Source organism: Mus caroli, unplaced genomic scaffold (assembly GCF_978045245.1).
Source record: "Mus caroli unplaced genomic scaffold, Mus_caroli_1 scaffold_18, whole genome shotgun sequence".
Classification (NCBI taxonomy): Eukaryota; Metazoa; Chordata; class Mammalia; order Rodentia; family Muridae; genus Mus; species Mus caroli.
Genome location: NW_028227273.1, coordinates 20,280,147 through 20,297,255, shown reverse-complemented (window position 1 = coordinate 20,297,255; position 17,109 = coordinate 20,280,147). Strand labels below are relative to the sequence as shown.

Here is a 17,109-nt window from a genome sequence, read left to right as displayed (position 1 = left end):
TGAAGTTCGTCTGTAGTTATTTCACTACTATGGATAGGAAGATGCTGTCTGACATGGATGCACTTGGTAGGTACTACCATACTTGTGATGCCATACTCTTCTTGGTATTTGTTACTATGTTTTTAAAACACAAAGAGTTCATCCTAAGCCCAGTATTGAACTAAGATAATAGGTAAACTTGTCTCTTTTTCTTTAGGTGAGTGCTCCAGTGATCGCTTCCACCACTCAGGAAAAGCCAAAGGATAGTGATCAGTTTGAATGGGTGACCATAGAACAATCAGGTGAACTGGTTTATGAAGCTCCAGAAACTATTGCAGCTGAGCCTCCACCTGTTAAGTCAGCGGTGCAAGCCACTTCTCCCATACCTGCCCATTCTTTGGCTGCTTTTGGATTATTTCTTCGTCTTCCGGGCTATGCTGAAGTGCTCCTGAAAGAGAGGAAGCATGCCCAGTGCCTTCTTCGATTGGTGTTGGGAGTTACAGATGATGGAGAAGGCAGTAAGTGTTTCCAGTTACTGCTTACATTTATCAACACTACACAAACAGGGTGGATACATTTGTCTAAAGTATTTTCTCTTCTTAACTGTTTGTTTTATAGGAAAGCTATTTACATGGTTTGTAATTTTTATTGAGTTTTTCAGTATTAAATATGGTTATCCTAAGAAATGTCATACTAAGTTTATAAATTGCAAGTGACATTGGAATCGTGTGGTCAGGAAGTAGGACTCGTTGCTGTAGTAATAGGATGAGAACATACTGACTGGCAGCTTAGAGGAGGACTGCACTGAGTATTCTGGGGCCTCGGAGGTGTGAGCACTTTCTTACAGTTGTGTACGTGTGAAACTGGATAGCAGTTTTGGGTGGTGGATAGGCAAAATTTAATTTAGGGAGAGTATTTCGGAACAAAAGAGTTGTGAGCATTGTTTGAGAATTTGGGCGGGGAGGAGCTAGCACATTCAAATCTGTATGAAAGGCACTTCTAAACAGCTGTGATGGGCTGATGTTCACATTCCCAGCCAGCGCTCAAGAGCTCAGTAGCAGAAGGATCAGGTTTCCAAACTGCCATTGACGATGTACTGAGTTTAGTGACAGCCTGGATGCATGAGAGTCTGTGAGGAGAAGCAATGAAAGAGAAGTTGTTATAGGATTATGAATACCAAATATTGATTAAACTATTATGAGAAATGGGGCCATTAAAAAAAATCCACCTCCCAAAAGAAAATTAATCTGGAGCACTGACTGTTCTTCTAGAGGTCCTGAGTTCAATTCCCAGCAACCACATGGTGGCTCACAACCATCTGTAATGAGATCTGATGCTCTCCTGGTGTCTGAAGACAGCTACAGTGTACTTATATACAATAAATAAGTACATTTAAAAAAAAAAAGGAAAGAAAATCTGTTGAAGTGTTTGAAACACTAAACTTGGATTAGTGTTTGTAACAAGGCCAAAGTCCAATCTCCTGGACTATAGAAACAAAACAAGGAAATGGAGAAAAGCAAAAAGCATAACTCTGCAGCATTATTTTGAACAAAGAGAAGAGAGCTAAGCTTATTACATTATATTATAGTATATATAGTATATATAATAAATATAAAGTTTATTATATATAATATGATGATTGTTCTTACTTCATACTGTTACTTAATGCAATAAGAGATTGACTGATCGCAGTTGAGGTAGTTAGGAAAGTTCACTTTCATTTGGATCCCTCTTAATTGTTCACTCAATAACATTTTACTGCCGATCGATCGATCATAAGCAGCAAAGGGGAAGAGTGGACTTAGATTGCGCACAGAAGTGCAAGGAATGGTTGCTGTAATGCATAATTTCATTTTTTCAGCACTCATTCTGCTCATATAGTGCTTTATTGCTTGTGTTTATCATTTTCTGATTAAAGTAACACAAAACTATTGTACAAAAGAAAATAGTTTTACTTGTTATTGTTCATAGGAAAACCATTTGAAAGGACACCAGGTACGTTCTGAGTGATGGTTGTAGGAAATTTCTTCTTCCTTGGCACACTTTTCATCCCAGGAGTGACTCCTCACTCAGAGGAGTCAGAGACAAGCAGCCTCAGTCTCACAGTCAGCCTGCTTTTTAATAAGTTTAATGATAAAACCTTGCTTTGTTGTTATTACTTGTGACCCTATGTGTAAGTGCTTATTATTTTCAAGTGTCTTTAATTTTGTTCCTCTTCTCTTTCAAAGGTCACATTCTGCAGTCTCCATCAGCCAATGTGCTTCCAACCCTTCCTTTCCACGTTCTTCGCAGCTTGTTTAGTGCTACTCCCTTGACAACTGATGATGGTGTGCTTCTGCGGCGGATGGCACTGGAGATTGGAGCTTTGCACCTAATTCTTGTCTGTCTCTCAGCTCTGAGTCATCACGCACCACGAGTTCCAAACTCTAGCCTTAGCCAAACTGAGGTAGATTTCATTCTGATTCTCACTGCTTCTCAGCCTTCCTAATGCTGGGACCCTTTAATATAGTTCCTCATGTTGTCACAACCCCAGCCAGAAAGTCATTGTCACTGCTACTTCTTGTTATTTTGCTACTGTTATAAATTGTAATGTAAATATCTGTGTTTTCCTACCTGTGGTCTTAGATGATCCCTGAGAAAGTAAGGCTTCTTAAACCCTCAAAGGGACCTAGAGGGTGAGAACCACGGCTTTATGTTATGAAAAATCTAAACTTCATTGAGAGAATATAAAGTGAGAGTATAAACTCCAAATCTCAGAATGTAGATTTTATAATTACTATGGGATATCTGAAAGAGAAACTATCACTTGTTTTCTCTGCTACCCTCCTAAGAAAAAAAATCAGATTTACTCATCAGTTTAAGAAACACACAGTGGGGCTACACAGATGGCTTCGTGGTAAAAAGCACTTGTTGCTCCTGCAAAGGACACAGGTTCCATCCCCAGCTCCCACAGAGTGAGTGGTTCATGGTTATCCATAACTCTATTTCCTCTTCAGACCTCTGGAGCCATTCAGCATAGCCATGAAACTCATAAATGGAGGCAAAATGCTCACATGGAAAACAGAAACAAATAGATTTTAAATAGGAGAAAACAAGAAATGGATAGTTAGAACCTCCCCACTTGTTAGGATATGTTGACGTCCTCTCCTCACTTTCGAGAATCATATTATTGAATGTTTGTTATATAATATAGTAAGACACCCTCACCCTTCACCCCACCCCCAAAACACACACGCACATGCACACACAAGCTGGCAAAGGGGGAAATAGTCCTTATTTAAAGTCCATTTGGTTGTGTGTATATAAAGATTTGAAATATATGAGATTTGTATACAAATACTGTTTCCAGTGTTGAGAGATGCCTACCAGTAAAGTCTTTTGTGAGCTTAAAAAACCCAAGTTTGCATCTTCAGAACCCAAGTTAAAAAGCTGGACGAGCTGGGCGTGGTGGCGCATGCATCCTAGCACTTGCCCTCCTTGGTTTTAAGAAATCTGCATGTTCGCTGGGTGTGGTGGCGCACGCCTTTAATCCCAGCACTCTGGAGGCAGAGGCAGGCGGATTTCTGAGTTCCAGGCCAACCTGGTCTGCAAAGTGAGTTCCAGGACAGCCAGGGCTACACAGAGAAACCCTGTCTCAGAAAAACAAACAAAAAAAAACAAAAAAAAAACCAAAACCAAAAAACAGAAAAAGCTGGATGAGTTGGCATTCTCCTTTTATCCCAGTGCTCAGAAAACCAGGCATTCTAGCCAAATTAAGTCCCAGGCTCAGTGAGAGATCTTGTCTCTAAAATAAGATGGAGAGCAATTGAGAATGTCTCATGTTCACTTGGATGTCCTTGTGCAGAAGTGTTTGTATTATGGGATACAGTGTAATGTTTCAATCCATAAATGCCATGCGATATAATCAGATCACAGTAGCATTTTTATCACCTTAAATAAAGTTATTCAAAATTCTCAGGTTTTACAAATGTACATCATTTGCTAACTTAGTCTTTCAATCCTACTGTAAAATCACACTTATCTGTGTTCCCTCCCAGTTAAGATGTATTTTGTTTTTAAACCTTAGGAGGCTAGCCTGGGGGTTATGCATGCGATTCAGAGGTTGGGAGGGTAAGGCAGAAGGCTATTGTGTGCTCATGGCCAGCCTTGGCTACACTGACCAAATCAAAAAAAAACAACAACCCATAAGCAAATTGTAAAAAATCAAGAACAAACAAGAACCCAGCAAAGGGAATGACCTGATAAGATGGCTAGGAGAGGAGTAGCTCTCCATCTGGTGTGAGTGTGGTCCCCAGGGCTCACATAGCAGAAGGAGAGAAAGCTCTCCCTAAAAGTTATCTATCGTCTGACCTCTGCCAGTGTGCTGTGCTGTGTGCATCCATGTTTATTACCAAAACCAAGGGAATAAAAGAGTGAGTGAGTAAATGCAAAAATTAAAACAAGACTATAGGAAATCCCAAAGAAACAGTTTTAGAGTGGAAACTCAAGTTAGAACTTGCTATGTGGACCAAGTTGGCCTCAAACTTGTAGATCAGGTTTAGCTGCAGTGGAATTCAGCTTGAAGTTGGTATCTTTTCTGTAATCTCCTCCTCCCTCCCTTCCTCCCTCCTCCCCTCTTGCATGCATCCATCCATTCATTCATTCAAGGGTTTCTCTGTGTATGGCTGTCCTAGAACTTGCTCTGAGGACCAGGTTGGCCTCAAACTTGTAGATAGAACTGCACTGCTGAGTGTAAAAGAATGTGCTACCATGTCCAGCTTATGATCTCATTCTTGATTTGTATGGTTAGTGTTTACATTGTTGTTTGTCTAATTTCTTGGTTTTGTGGGGGTTTTTTGCCTATTCACATTAAGGATTTATTTATTTTGGTTTATGTGATGGGTTCTTACTCTTTGTCCATCCCCGTCCACACCTCCTAGGTTCAAGTAATATTCCAGCTGGAGTCTCCCAAGTGCTAGGCCTGCAGGCATGTGTTACAGTTCATGCTTGGACATCTAGAGTGTGTGTGTGTGTGTGTGTTTATCCTACATGAATGTGTTTGTGTGCCATTTGTATACCTGGCGCCCATGAAGTTTAGAGGACAACACTGGATGCCCTGGAGCTGTTGTTGTGGATGGAGCCCCCATGTGTGTGGTGGGGTTTGAACCTGAGTCTGGAGCTGTTGTTGTGGATGGAGCCCCCATGTGTGTGGTAGGGTTTGAACCTGAGTCTTCGGTAGGAATAGTGCCGTCTTCTAACTACTGAGCCATCTCTCTATTTTGCTTCTTAAATATTAAGTATCTAGTGATTATTCTAGTATTTATTTATATAGCAAGGAGATTTTTTGTTTTTAAGACAAGGTCTCACTATATTACTTTGGCTGGCCTGGAATTTACTAGGTATGATGATGGTACAGGTAGACCAGGCTGGCTTCAAACTCACAGAGATCTGCCTGCTCTACCTGTCCCATCATACCTTGCTCTAGCAATGAAGTATTAATAGCCTGTTTAATTGCCTATCTTATAAGAAGTGAATGTCTTAGTTATATACCTACAGTGATATAGCTAACAATTTATAGAAACTATTTCTACCTAATATTTTCTCTTAGAACATACTTCCAGTGAAAGCAACAAAAACTATACATAGTTGTAAATGCTTTCAGGGTGCATGCTCTGTTTAATTTAAACAAAGATTTTACTTCCCACATAAATAAAGAATTAACCTTTATGGTTAAGGTTATATTTCTAAATTATTTTTTTTTGTTTTATCCAATTTTCATAATACTTGAGGTATTTGTTTTTGTATCGTTTAATTTAAAAAATTATGTATGTGTGTGTCTGTGTGTTTAGGGCAGGTAACAGCTTGAGGTCAAACTCTGGTAGTCAGGCTTGTCAACAAGTGTCTTTAGCCACTGAGCTGTCTCATTCTTTCTTTATTCAGATTTTTTTTAAAATATAAAAATCAGTTTATTGTAATGAACTCACAAATAAAAAATTACACAACTAGATTAATTCAGACAAATACTACCCCAGTCCGAACTCTGTACATCTCAGTGAACCTCTGTTCTATTAGAATCACCATTCTGAAGCCCAAGAGCTTTGTTTAGTGTTTTAAACTTGTACCCTCAATTAATATTTATGTACTTACCCACTTTAAAAAAAGGAAAAAAGAAAAACCTCCCTGACAGGAATAAAACTAGAACAAGCATTAACTTTGTATCTTCCTTCTGACCTCTGTATCTCTTTCCTGTTTTCTATTCTTCCTTATCACCAATATCACCTGTTCTTGGTCTCTATCAGTGTTACACTGTAGTCGCACATCTATATGTTTACATAAATAAATACACACATTACAAACTAGAAGTTATGTAGAGAAGTAAACACACATGGGATTTCCTTTTTTTTTTTTTTTTCAGTTAGCTACCCTTGTTATTACCTGGTCCAGTCACATTTTGAACAACAATAAAAAATTGAGATATGTGACCTCTAGAAATAGAAGTAGTGTGCCTCTTTTGACTAAGAATGCCATTTTCGTTTTTTAAAATTTATTTATTCACTTCATTACTCAGTATCAGCCCTTTGTCTCCTTCCAGTATTCCCTCATGTAAGTTCTCCTCCCATTCTACCTTCCCCTTTTCTTTTGAGAAGGGGAAGCCCCACCTCCCACCCTCTGCCTCTGGGTTTCACCTCTTCCTAATACCCTCTTCCTTGCAGCACATCAAGTCGCTACAGGTCTAGGTACATCCTCTTCCACTGAGGACAGACAACGCTGTCCATGTAGGGGCGCAGGATCCACAGGCAGCCAGGCAGTAGGTCCAGGGACAGCCTCTGGTCTAGTTGTTGGGGACCCACATGCTGATCTACTACATAATTGCAGGGGTCCTAGGTCCCGCCTGTGCTTTGTCTTTGGTGGGTGATTCAGTCTCTGGGAGGCCCCAAGGTCCAGGTTAGTTGACTTTGTCAGTCTTCCTATGGAGTCCCTATCCACTTTGGGTCTCAGTCCTGCTCCCAACTTTTCTGTAAGACTCCCGAGCTCTATCTTATGTTTGTTTATGAGTCTCTGCACCTCTTTCCTTTGGCTGCTGGGACAGAGGTCAGTTATGCTAGGTTCCTGTCTGCAAGCTTAATGGAGTATCATTAATAGTGTCAGGGATTGGTTCTCACCCATGGGATGGGTCTCAATTTGGGGCAGTCATTGGTTGGCCGTTCCCTCAGATTCTGCTCTATCTCTATCCCTGCACATCTTGTAGGCAGGGTACATTTTAGGTCAAAGGCTATGTGGTTGGTTGTTGTCCTTATCCCTCCACTTCGAATCCTACCTGACCACAGGAAGTGGCCACTTCAGGATCCATATGCCCCACTATTAGGAGTCTCAGCTAGATTTACCTCTATAGACCCTATGGACCTCTTCCCATCTCAGGTCTCTGGCACATCCTAAAGATTGCCCTCTCACTGTCTACTTCCCTTTCCTCTACCCTGTTCTTCCTACATGTGATCCCCCCTGACCCTCTCCATCCCCTCTTTCCATCGACTCGGATGTCTATTTTGTTTCTTCCGAGAAAGACTCAGCCATCCTCCCTTGGGCCATCCTTGTTTGGGTTGTTGATTATGGCATGGTTATCCTGTACTTTATGGTTAATATCCACTTAAAAGTGAGGACATACCATGCATGTCCTTTGGGGTCTTGGCTACTTCACTCTGGATATTTTCTAGTTCCTTCCATTTGCCTCTGAAACTCATAATGTCCTTGTTTTTGTTTGTTTGTTTGGTTGGTTTGGTTTGGTTTTTCGAGACAGGGTTTCTCTGTGTAGCCCTGGCTGTCCTGGAACTCACTCTGTAGACCAGGGTGGCCTTCAACTCAGAAATCCGCCTGCCTCTGCCTCCCAAGTGATGCCTTTGGTTTTTAATGACTGAGTATTCTACTATTGTGTAGATAAACCACATTTTCTGTATCCATTCTTCAGTGGAGAGACATTTAGATTATTTCCAGTTTCTGCCTATTACTTATTATAAACCTTTTGGGTATATGCCCAGGAGTGGTATACTGGGTCTTGAGGTAGAACTATTCCTAATCTGAGCAGTGAGGAGTGTTCCCCTTGCTTCACCAGCATGTGCTGTCCTTTGAGTTCTTGATCTTAGCCATTCTGATATGCTCCTTCTAAAAATAGAAGTTGTCTTTCTCTTTTGATTGAGAATTCCATTTTAGTGTTTTGATGAAGTCTCCTGAGATAGTTTTTTACTGGAGCCCTAAAATTGTCTGGCCTAAACCTTTCTGTGTTTCTGTTTTCTATTTGGTTTTGAGTTGATTCTTTGAGCCTTAAGTAGTTTTCACTTTCATTCTCTCCCTCTGCCTCCTCTTCTGCCTTCCTCCTCTCCCTACTTTTTTACTCCTTCCCTCCCTTCCCCACCCATATGTGTGTGTGTGTGTGTGTATGTCTGTCTGTCTGTTTGTCTCTGTGTGTCTGGTGTTCTTTGATTTAAGCATTTAATATTTCCAAATTTTCTTTATACAACATGCATTAGTCTACCTTCTTGCAGCTGGATAGTGTTCCCCTGATTAGTTCAATGTATTCATTCACTGGCAGGCATTTGGGATCTTTTTGTCCTTGGATTGTGGTGTATAGCACTGCTGTGTACACAGGTATACAAATGTTTATTTTAGCACCAGTTTTCATTGTGTTGGATGTATGCCTAGGAGTGTCACAGTAATTAGCTTTCAACTTTTTGATGACTGGCCAAATTGATTTTTATATTGTTAATCTTTTGGATAGTCCTAATGACAATTTTTTAAAAAGACAAATAATACCAAATACTATTAATTTTCCTCTTCTTAAAAGCCACAGGTGTCAAATTCCCATAACCCCACATCAACAGAAGAACAGCAGCTGTACTGGGCCAAAGGGACTGGCTTTGGCACAGGTTCCACGGCGTCAGGATGGGACGTGGAGCAAGCCTTAACTAAACAGAGGCTAGAAGAGGAGCATGTGACCTGCCTTTTGCAGGTACGCTTGTGAGTCTGTTGTTATCAGTACTGATGATTACTCAGTTCATTAAGTATTTTGTCTCTTTTTCTTTTTGCTGAGATGTTTCATATTTTCTAGACTGCCCTTGAACTCTGAACACTTGACCTTCTTCACCTTCAAGTGCAATCATGACAGATGTGCTCCAGCACTCTTAGACTTGCTTGTGCTTTCTTCTCCAAATACAGTATAAAAGCCATGGTTCAAAGAATGATCTTTTATGCTTGTAATTCTAAATATATTCCCCTCAATTAGCTTTTCACCTCAGAGGAAAGTCAGGGGATACAATTATCCTTTGATTTCAAGATGTTATCTAGAAACATAACATCTGCTAGTTACCCCTTTGTTTTAATGTAAAGCCTCTGACCTATGCTTACAACCCAGTATTCATACTCCATTCTGCACTGGGACTTCTCACCACTAAACTGTACTTGTAGCTCACTCTCAGTTCAAATTGTTCTATAGTGATTCCAGAATCAAGCAAGTTGAAAATAGGAGGAGACATCTTTATATCATAGAAACAAATGAAATTGCCGTCATTTTGAAGTGTTATTTTGCAGTTTTAAGATGGCATGTATGAATTCTGAGATCCCAGCACTCTCAGACTGAATCAGTGCAGTGAGGACTTGGAATGCAACATAGTAGCGTGTGTGCCTAGCATTCATGGGAACTCTTGATTCAGACCTTGGTACTGCATAAAATTGAAACTTCGAGCATCTGAATCTCAAGGTCATGGTGAACCACATAGCAAAGTGGAGGCCACAGGAGCCACCTGAGTTCCTCAGAAAGGGAAATCCAAAGGTGACGGTGGTAATGCTCTGGTGTCTGTCAGTCACTGTCTAGTCACTGCTCTGTTAGTCACTGCTTACTGCACTCGTGCTGCTCTGTCCTCAGGGCGCTCCTCTTTCAGTTACATAGAGAGCTATTGTCCTGTGTAAGTAACCCTCAGCAAACAGTCCCGTCGCTTCTGAAAATGTCCTTTTTTAGCCCTGTTTGATATCTCAGGCCTATAATCCCAGCACACAAAGTTGAGGGATTAAAAATCCAGGGCCACCCTCTTAGTTGAAAAACCCAACCTTGAGGTTTGTCAGGGCCTTATATGGAAAAGCTATCTCCAAAATGAAAAGTACACAATCAGAATATATTATATGAGAAAAAATTTTCAAAGTCTTGTATTTAAACATAAGAGTGTCAACATTGGTTAAGACAAACCAGATGTTCTTGAGTGTGCTAATTATGAAATACATCACTGAAGTGTATAAAGCTGAACTCCAATTTCTTGTCTGCAATGCAGGTTCTTGCGAGTTACATAAACCCCATGAGTGGTGCTGTAAATGGGGAGGCCCAGGCGTCTCCCGAGAGCCGGGCACAGAACAGCAGTGCTCTGCCCTCGGTGCTTCTGGAGCTGCTCAGTCAGTCCTGCCTCATCCCAGCCATGTCCTCCTACCTGCGCAACGACTCCGGTGAGTCAGGGGTGCGGGCAGGACACGACTGCATGAAGTCAGTCAGACACGGGGAGCTGGAGAGCTGGCTCAGCAGTTAAGAGCACTGACTGCTCTTCTGAAGGTCCTGAGTTCAAATCCCAGCAACCACATGGTGGCTCACAACCATCCCTAATGAGATCTGACGCCCTCTTCTGGAGTGTCTGAAGACAGCTACAGTGTACTTACATATAATAAAATAAATCTTTAAAAATAAAGACACGGGGCTGGCGAGATGGCTCAGTGGTTAAGAGCGCCGATTGCTCTTCCAAAGGTCCCGAGTTCAAATCCCAGCAACCACATGGTGGCTCACAACCATCTGTAACGAAATCTAATGCCCTCTTCTGGAGTATCTGAGGACAGCTACAGTGTACTTACATATAATAAATAAATAAATCTTTTTAAAAAAAAATAAAAAAATAAAGACACAATTATAACTTGAAAGTAAGTCTGTGATACTTCCTAATAAGGGTATAAAGTTTTTGAAATTAAAGTTACCATAGACAGCCTTATCAACGTGCAACTGATGAAGGATTATTTTGTAATGTACATGAATATAATGTGGTATAAGTGAATATAATGGGCTTTTATATTAGTCACACCTTCCTTGTCTCATCCCTGTCTCTCTCACATTGCTCTCAGTTCTTCCCAAGTAGTCACTTGTCCTTTTTCCCCTTCTCTAAAAAAAGTCTATTTAATGTGTGTGTGTGTACACAAATGGACATGCTTGCCAAGATATACCTGTGGAAGTCAGACCAGGATTCAGTTCTTTCACCGTGTAAGCTCCACTACAGCTCAGGTCTTCAGTGCTGTAGCCATGAAGCCTTCTGCCTTTGGGCCTTTTGAATCTATTTCAGGGTAGTTTTGGTTTGTACTTCCTTGATGGCTAATCATGAAAATTGTGTTATGTTGGCTATTTAGGCCTCCTGTTTTCAAGTTTAGTTCAGTTCGTTTTTCCTTTTGACTTTTTGGTGTTTATCAGTTCTTTATATATTCTTATAGTATTAGCCTTGTATCAGAAGAGCTGAGATCCTCTTGTTAGAGGTAGCCACTGTTAAATTTGGTATTCTAATCTCTCTCGCGGTTCTTTTCACTTGTGGTATAATAATGAATATGCTTTTCTTTTGTGTGTGTGTGTGTGTTTGCATGCATGTATAATTATAAATATATGCATATATGTTCTTTTATATATGCGATTGTTAGCTATAGTAGTATTAGTTTTAGATTCTAACTTTTATTTTGGAAATTTAAGATCAGTAAATGCTTTTAGAAACATGGAGATGTATGCAGATTCAGTTTTGTTCACATAAATTCTGAACAATTCACCTTCTTTATCTAGACTGTTTAATGAATTGCTCTCCTACTAGATCTCTCCAATAATTTGGTCCTTTTTATAGACCTGAAAGGAAAATGTATTTCTTTTATATATAAGTAGAAACATGTTTGCTTCTGGACATTCCAACAGATTCCAAACACAAGACCCCATATTTCGCTGATCCCGCTGAGGTGAGATTGGGGCTTATTTCCTTAGAGACTGGCGGTCCTGAAGTTGGTTGTCTCTGTTGAGAGTGTGGTTTGGTTGGACACTGAGTTTTAGATATGCTTACTGGCCCTTTCCTATCTGTTAAGAAACTAGTGTTCAGATCTTTTTTTCTTGGATTACATGGATTATGTTAGCCATTGAGTTTAAGTATTGTAAGTCTCAAAGGGTTTACCAAAGTCTCTTCTTTCTGTAACCTACCCCTTGGCTACTTGGTAGTTTCTTTTGCTATGCATAGACTCTTAATTTGATGTAGAGTTGTTCTGTAGGCTTCTTATATATGAAGGGAATGGAAAGATACTTCTGCAGTTAAAAGCAGTTTTCTTGCTCTTATAAAGCACTCAGGTTCAGTTCCCAGCACCCATGTAGTGACTCAGCCACCTGTAACTTTAATTCTAGGATATCCGACACTTTCTTTGGTCTTCCAAAGGTACCAGGGATGTATGTGGTACCCATATGTACAAACGTACAAAACATTCATACACACAAAAGAAATCTAAATTTTAAAAAATTTTATAAGGAGCCAGGCGTGGTGGCGCACACCTTTAATCCTAGCACTCGTGAGGCAGAGGCAGGCAGATTTCTGAGTTTGAGGCCAGCCTGGTCTACAGAGTCTGTTCTAAGACAGCAAGGGCTATACAGAGAAACCCTGTCTCAAAAAAAAAAAAAAAATTAGAAGGAATTATTACATGATCTAGAAATTTCACTATTGGGTGTGTGTATGCACATCTAATGGAAGTAAAAGGATAAGATAAATGTGTGTGTGCGCGCATGTGCGTGCATGCATGCATGCACTATTTATAATAGATTTTTTTAAAGTGTCATTTGCTTCAACCATAAGATGTAAAAATCCTTTTATTCGCATATGGGGAAAACTGGAGGTCACTTTCAACTTGAATAAGCTAGGAACATGAAAATAAGCCCAGCATGCTCTCCGTCATTTGTTCAAAGTGCTGAGTGGCTCTGCGTGGAGAAGCACTATTTGCGGTTGCAGGAGACCCGAGTTTGCTCTCCAGCACCCTTACAACTACTCAAAGCTGTTGATTGCTCCATATCCAGGAGTAATCAACACCCCTTCTGGCCTCTGATGATGCCTGGCACCCATATTTGGTCTGGGAGAGTTGCAATGTTTCATAACACTAAGCCAGCCTAGTTTGCAGCAGTTAAATTTTGAATTTCAAACTAAACAGAAAAATTGGAAGGATCCCAACATGTATATGTGACATATTTTTGGAGATAGTGAATGCTAATTACTCAGCCACTGAGCTGGTTCAGTTGCTACCACACTGGAAGAAGACCAGAGTGGAAGCTCTGGGTAGAAGAAGAAGCTGACTGCTCTCTAACCTCCAAGCATGCTCTTTCCCCCATACATGCATTTGTTTGAAATAGGAAGACTGGCTAATTATCGTTTTTTTTTTCTTTTGTTTTGGTTTGGGTTGGTTTTTTGTTTGTTTTTTGGGTTTTGTTTTTGTTTTTGTTTTTTTGTTTGTTTTTTGCTTTTTCTAGACTCTGTGTGTGTGTGTGTGTGTGTGTGTGTGTGTGTGTATGCTCATTCCTGCCTGCCTGGCTGTCCTGGCTGTCCTAGAACTAGCTCTGTAGCCCAGGCTGGCACTGAACTCACTGAGATTTACCTGAATCATCTGTTTTTATTACCACATGTTGTATGTACTTGTTGAATTACAATACTGAACATAGTAAATAGTAACATATCCTAATAAAAAGGAATGATAGAAATTCCATTGAAGAGAAAAAATGGTTATTTATGCTAGAAATGTCTTAGGTAATAGAAGAGTCTTGTGTGGAGAATGTGTTCATGTTATCCTACACATTGTACAATGTCAAAAATCTTTATTGGTCAGAATCATCATTTTAACCATCAGGTAACATTTAACAAGCCTGTACTTACCACATTTGCCACCAGGTGGAGGTACTGTGCCACCTTCAGGAGTGTTTAAAAACTTTACCTAGCTTTACTCACATTTTTAAAAGCAATTCTTTGTTGTATCCCCTCCTTCATAAGTTGTATGGCATTTTATATTACTTGGTATTCACTTAGTGGGCCATGCCAACAACCCTTAAAGTGTTAGAACACCTTTACCTTTTAGTGCTGGTTTCAAAGTATTTTAAAGTCAAAAGAGAAATTGAGGTTATACTAAGTTATTTGTGTTTGTGGTCGGGAAACTGCAAAGGAAGTATAGACTAAAAGGATGTGAAAATCTGTATTGAAATGAACAGCATCCATTTGTGAGGCTGCTCTTCTGTTAAGATTTTAAAATATATTTTACTACGCTCTCACTCTGTAGGCCACCCACTCTGACACTCGTGTTCCTTCTGCCTTAGCTTCCTTCATTCTGGGACAGCAGAATGTGTAACCATCCTTTCTAACCCTGTTACACATGCATATCAGAGACAATGAGGTACAGTAGGAGATTCGGGGAATTAAGTTGTGATAAGAGCTAGATTTTCCTGTAATAAGGTTTGTTTTGTCTTTAACTTTACAGCAAGGTTAGATTCCTAGAATAGTTGTGAGCTCTTGCAGGCCGTTCAGTATTGCCGACCATCTTCCCAAGAATGCTACATCGGTCATTGCTATGCCCAGTGACCAACAGGAACAACTTAGCGTTAGCTCACTGGATACCATCCTCATTTTATTTCTTGTCTGATTTTTGTCTTGGTATCCAACCTAGGATAGTCTGTTGTATATAGTGATCACATTTCTTCATTGTTTTGTGATGTCTTAGCTTTTCTTTGTTACGATTATTACATTTGCCAAGAGAACTCGTTAGTTTCTTTCAAGACTTTTTCCACTTTTATCAGGAATCTTTTATCCTGACAAGAGTAGAGTTATGAGCTTGGATAGAAAATATAAGAAAATAGAATTTACACACCCAAAGAAAAATGAATTCCTCTCCCCAGCAGCCAGTAAATTGCCAATATCTCTTCAGCAGGGGTGAGGTCTCATCAGCCCCCCCCCCCATAAGTGCTGGAATGTTGAGTGACTGTCTTGTACAGGTAACTGTAACTGTGTGACTACATTATCTCAAGAGAATAGCTCATATATCTCTTCTCCATCTCTGCTGCTTACATTCCTCCTTCTGTCTCTTTCATGATGTTCTCTGAAGCTCAGGCGAGTCAATGAAGATGTCCCATTTAGAACAGTCCTTATTCTCAGCACTCGGACCAAGATTTGAGAGTGGCGCTCACTAATCTATGGATATAAACAAAATTCTTTTAAAGATAGTTTGATAATATATTTAGTTAGCAAAATAACAGTAGCAGGTCCCCTTCAGCCCCCAGTCCTAGATTTTGACCAACTTTACAGCTCCTACCACAAATTTTCCCCTGTGGAGCAGTCCTCCAGTCCAGTTAAAAACTGGTTGGTTAAACCATTATTCTATTATTGTACCCATAGGCATATCTTGTCTGGAAGGTCAGGGACTACTGCTTTTCTCCCCAATAAACTTCATAGTGCCTTTTGGCACTCTGAAAGCTAGCCATCCATCCGGGAGACATTTTTCAGACCAGTTTCATATTGATTTTAATTGTGTCATACCTACAACTAAATTTAGTTGTGTCTTCAGCACTAGCTATGATGGTCAACCAAGAAAATAGCCTTTGTTTTTTGGGGGGCTCTCTAACCAGCAACTTGTAAAGATGTATTATAAACCTGACACTGGGTTTTCATTTAGTAATTTTTGTCTTCTGGGGATGAAGCATTGTTCATCCATGTAGGGTACTATGTTCAAACTCCCCCTTTTAAACTCGTTGTTGTTGTTGTAGTTGTTGTTGTTGGTATATTTTTAAAACTAGCTTACAAAGTAGTGTGTTTCCATAAGGCTTTTTTTCATCCATCATTAATATTTATTAACCCACTATATATTCCTTTCTCTTCCCATTCTCCCACGCCCATTTCTGCATAAGCCTTTTGTCCCTAGTATTCACATCCACATCCACTGTTAATTCTGTTTTCCAAATACAGGCTGTTTTCAAAAACAAGGGGACATTGCACACATTTGGGATAGAGGACAAATTTTCAGATAAGCAAAGAGTGGCAATCAAACTTTTTTACTTCTCATCACTTGGAGGTATAAAATGATGGCTCCTTTCCCTCCTGTCAACAGCAGTGTCTCTTGTAACCTAGCTGACCTGGAGCGCACCATGTAGCTTAAGGATGACTTTGAACATCCAGGCCTCCTGCCTTCATCTGCAGGGCTGGTATATACCATTACACCTTTCTGTCCATTAATTTTATTTATGTTCGTGTGTGTGTGTGTTTTTTTCTCTCTCTCTGTCTGTCCTACTCTCCCTCCCTCCCTCTCTCCCTCTCCTGGTGTACAGTCATACCATAATATGTGTGTGGAGGTCAGAGAATAAATAGCTTTATGGAGTAGATTCTTCCACATTTGTATCAGTTTTGTGTATCAGACTCAGGTCATCAAGCTTGTATTATCAGCAAACACCTTTACCCACTGAGTCATCTCAAGTAGCCCAGGCTTCCCTGATCCATCAGAACGAAGCATCATCCCATCAGACTGACGTGGTCCAGCCCTTTTTCCCTATAGTCATTGCTGTAGAAAGGCTAGGATTCTAGACGATGATACCTCATCTTCTCATGTCCATGCCCTGTGTAGGCATGGAACAGTTCCCCATCTAATCCCTCGGCTTTATGTTGTGTTTGACTTTTCTGTATAAAAGTTAGAATACTTGCCAGTGTCTCAAAGTATTGTGAATAATTTGTCTTCATGTAGAATCGTGAGGTTAGGAACATTGTGTTTTTATCACTGCTGTTCTCAGGTCAACTAGCACCACTTCTTGGGATGGCTATTCAGTAATCGGTGTTAGAAAGGTTACCTCACGTGAGGCAAAGAAGTGAATTCCATCTGGAATGGACCACTAAATTTAACAACTAATAGAAGTCTATTTTTTAGTACTTTGCATTGCATTTTAAGAAAAAAAAATCATCTGGCTTGTAGATATTAATTAAAAATATAGCATGTTTCATGCTAACTAGAATATTCATTTATTGAAAGACTTTAAATAAGTTGTAGTCTTGGGATTGTTATATACATACTATGAGATTACTTCATTGTTTCATCTTAAATGATACAATT

The 17,109-nt window shown here is 39.9% G+C and overlaps 1 protein-coding gene across 12 annotated transcripts in view; it reads left to right on the top strand.

Moving 5' to 3' along the window:
* Positions 1-17,109, top strand: part of Birc6 (baculoviral IAP repeat containing 6) — a 167,167-nt gene that overhangs the window by 124,164 nt on the left and 25,894 nt on the right. For all 12 annotated transcript variants that reach the window (XM_021186110.3, XM_021186109.3, XM_085833029.1 and 9 more), the window contains 4 exons: positions 197-497; positions 2,208-2,425; positions 8,795-8,959; positions 10,272-10,440. In XM_021186110.3, the coding sequence (XP_021041769.1) occupies positions 197-497; positions 2,208-2,425; positions 8,795-8,959; positions 10,272-10,440 (853 nt within the window). The remainder of the gene's footprint in view (positions 1-196; positions 498-2,207; positions 2,426-8,794; positions 8,960-10,271; positions 10,441-17,109) is intronic.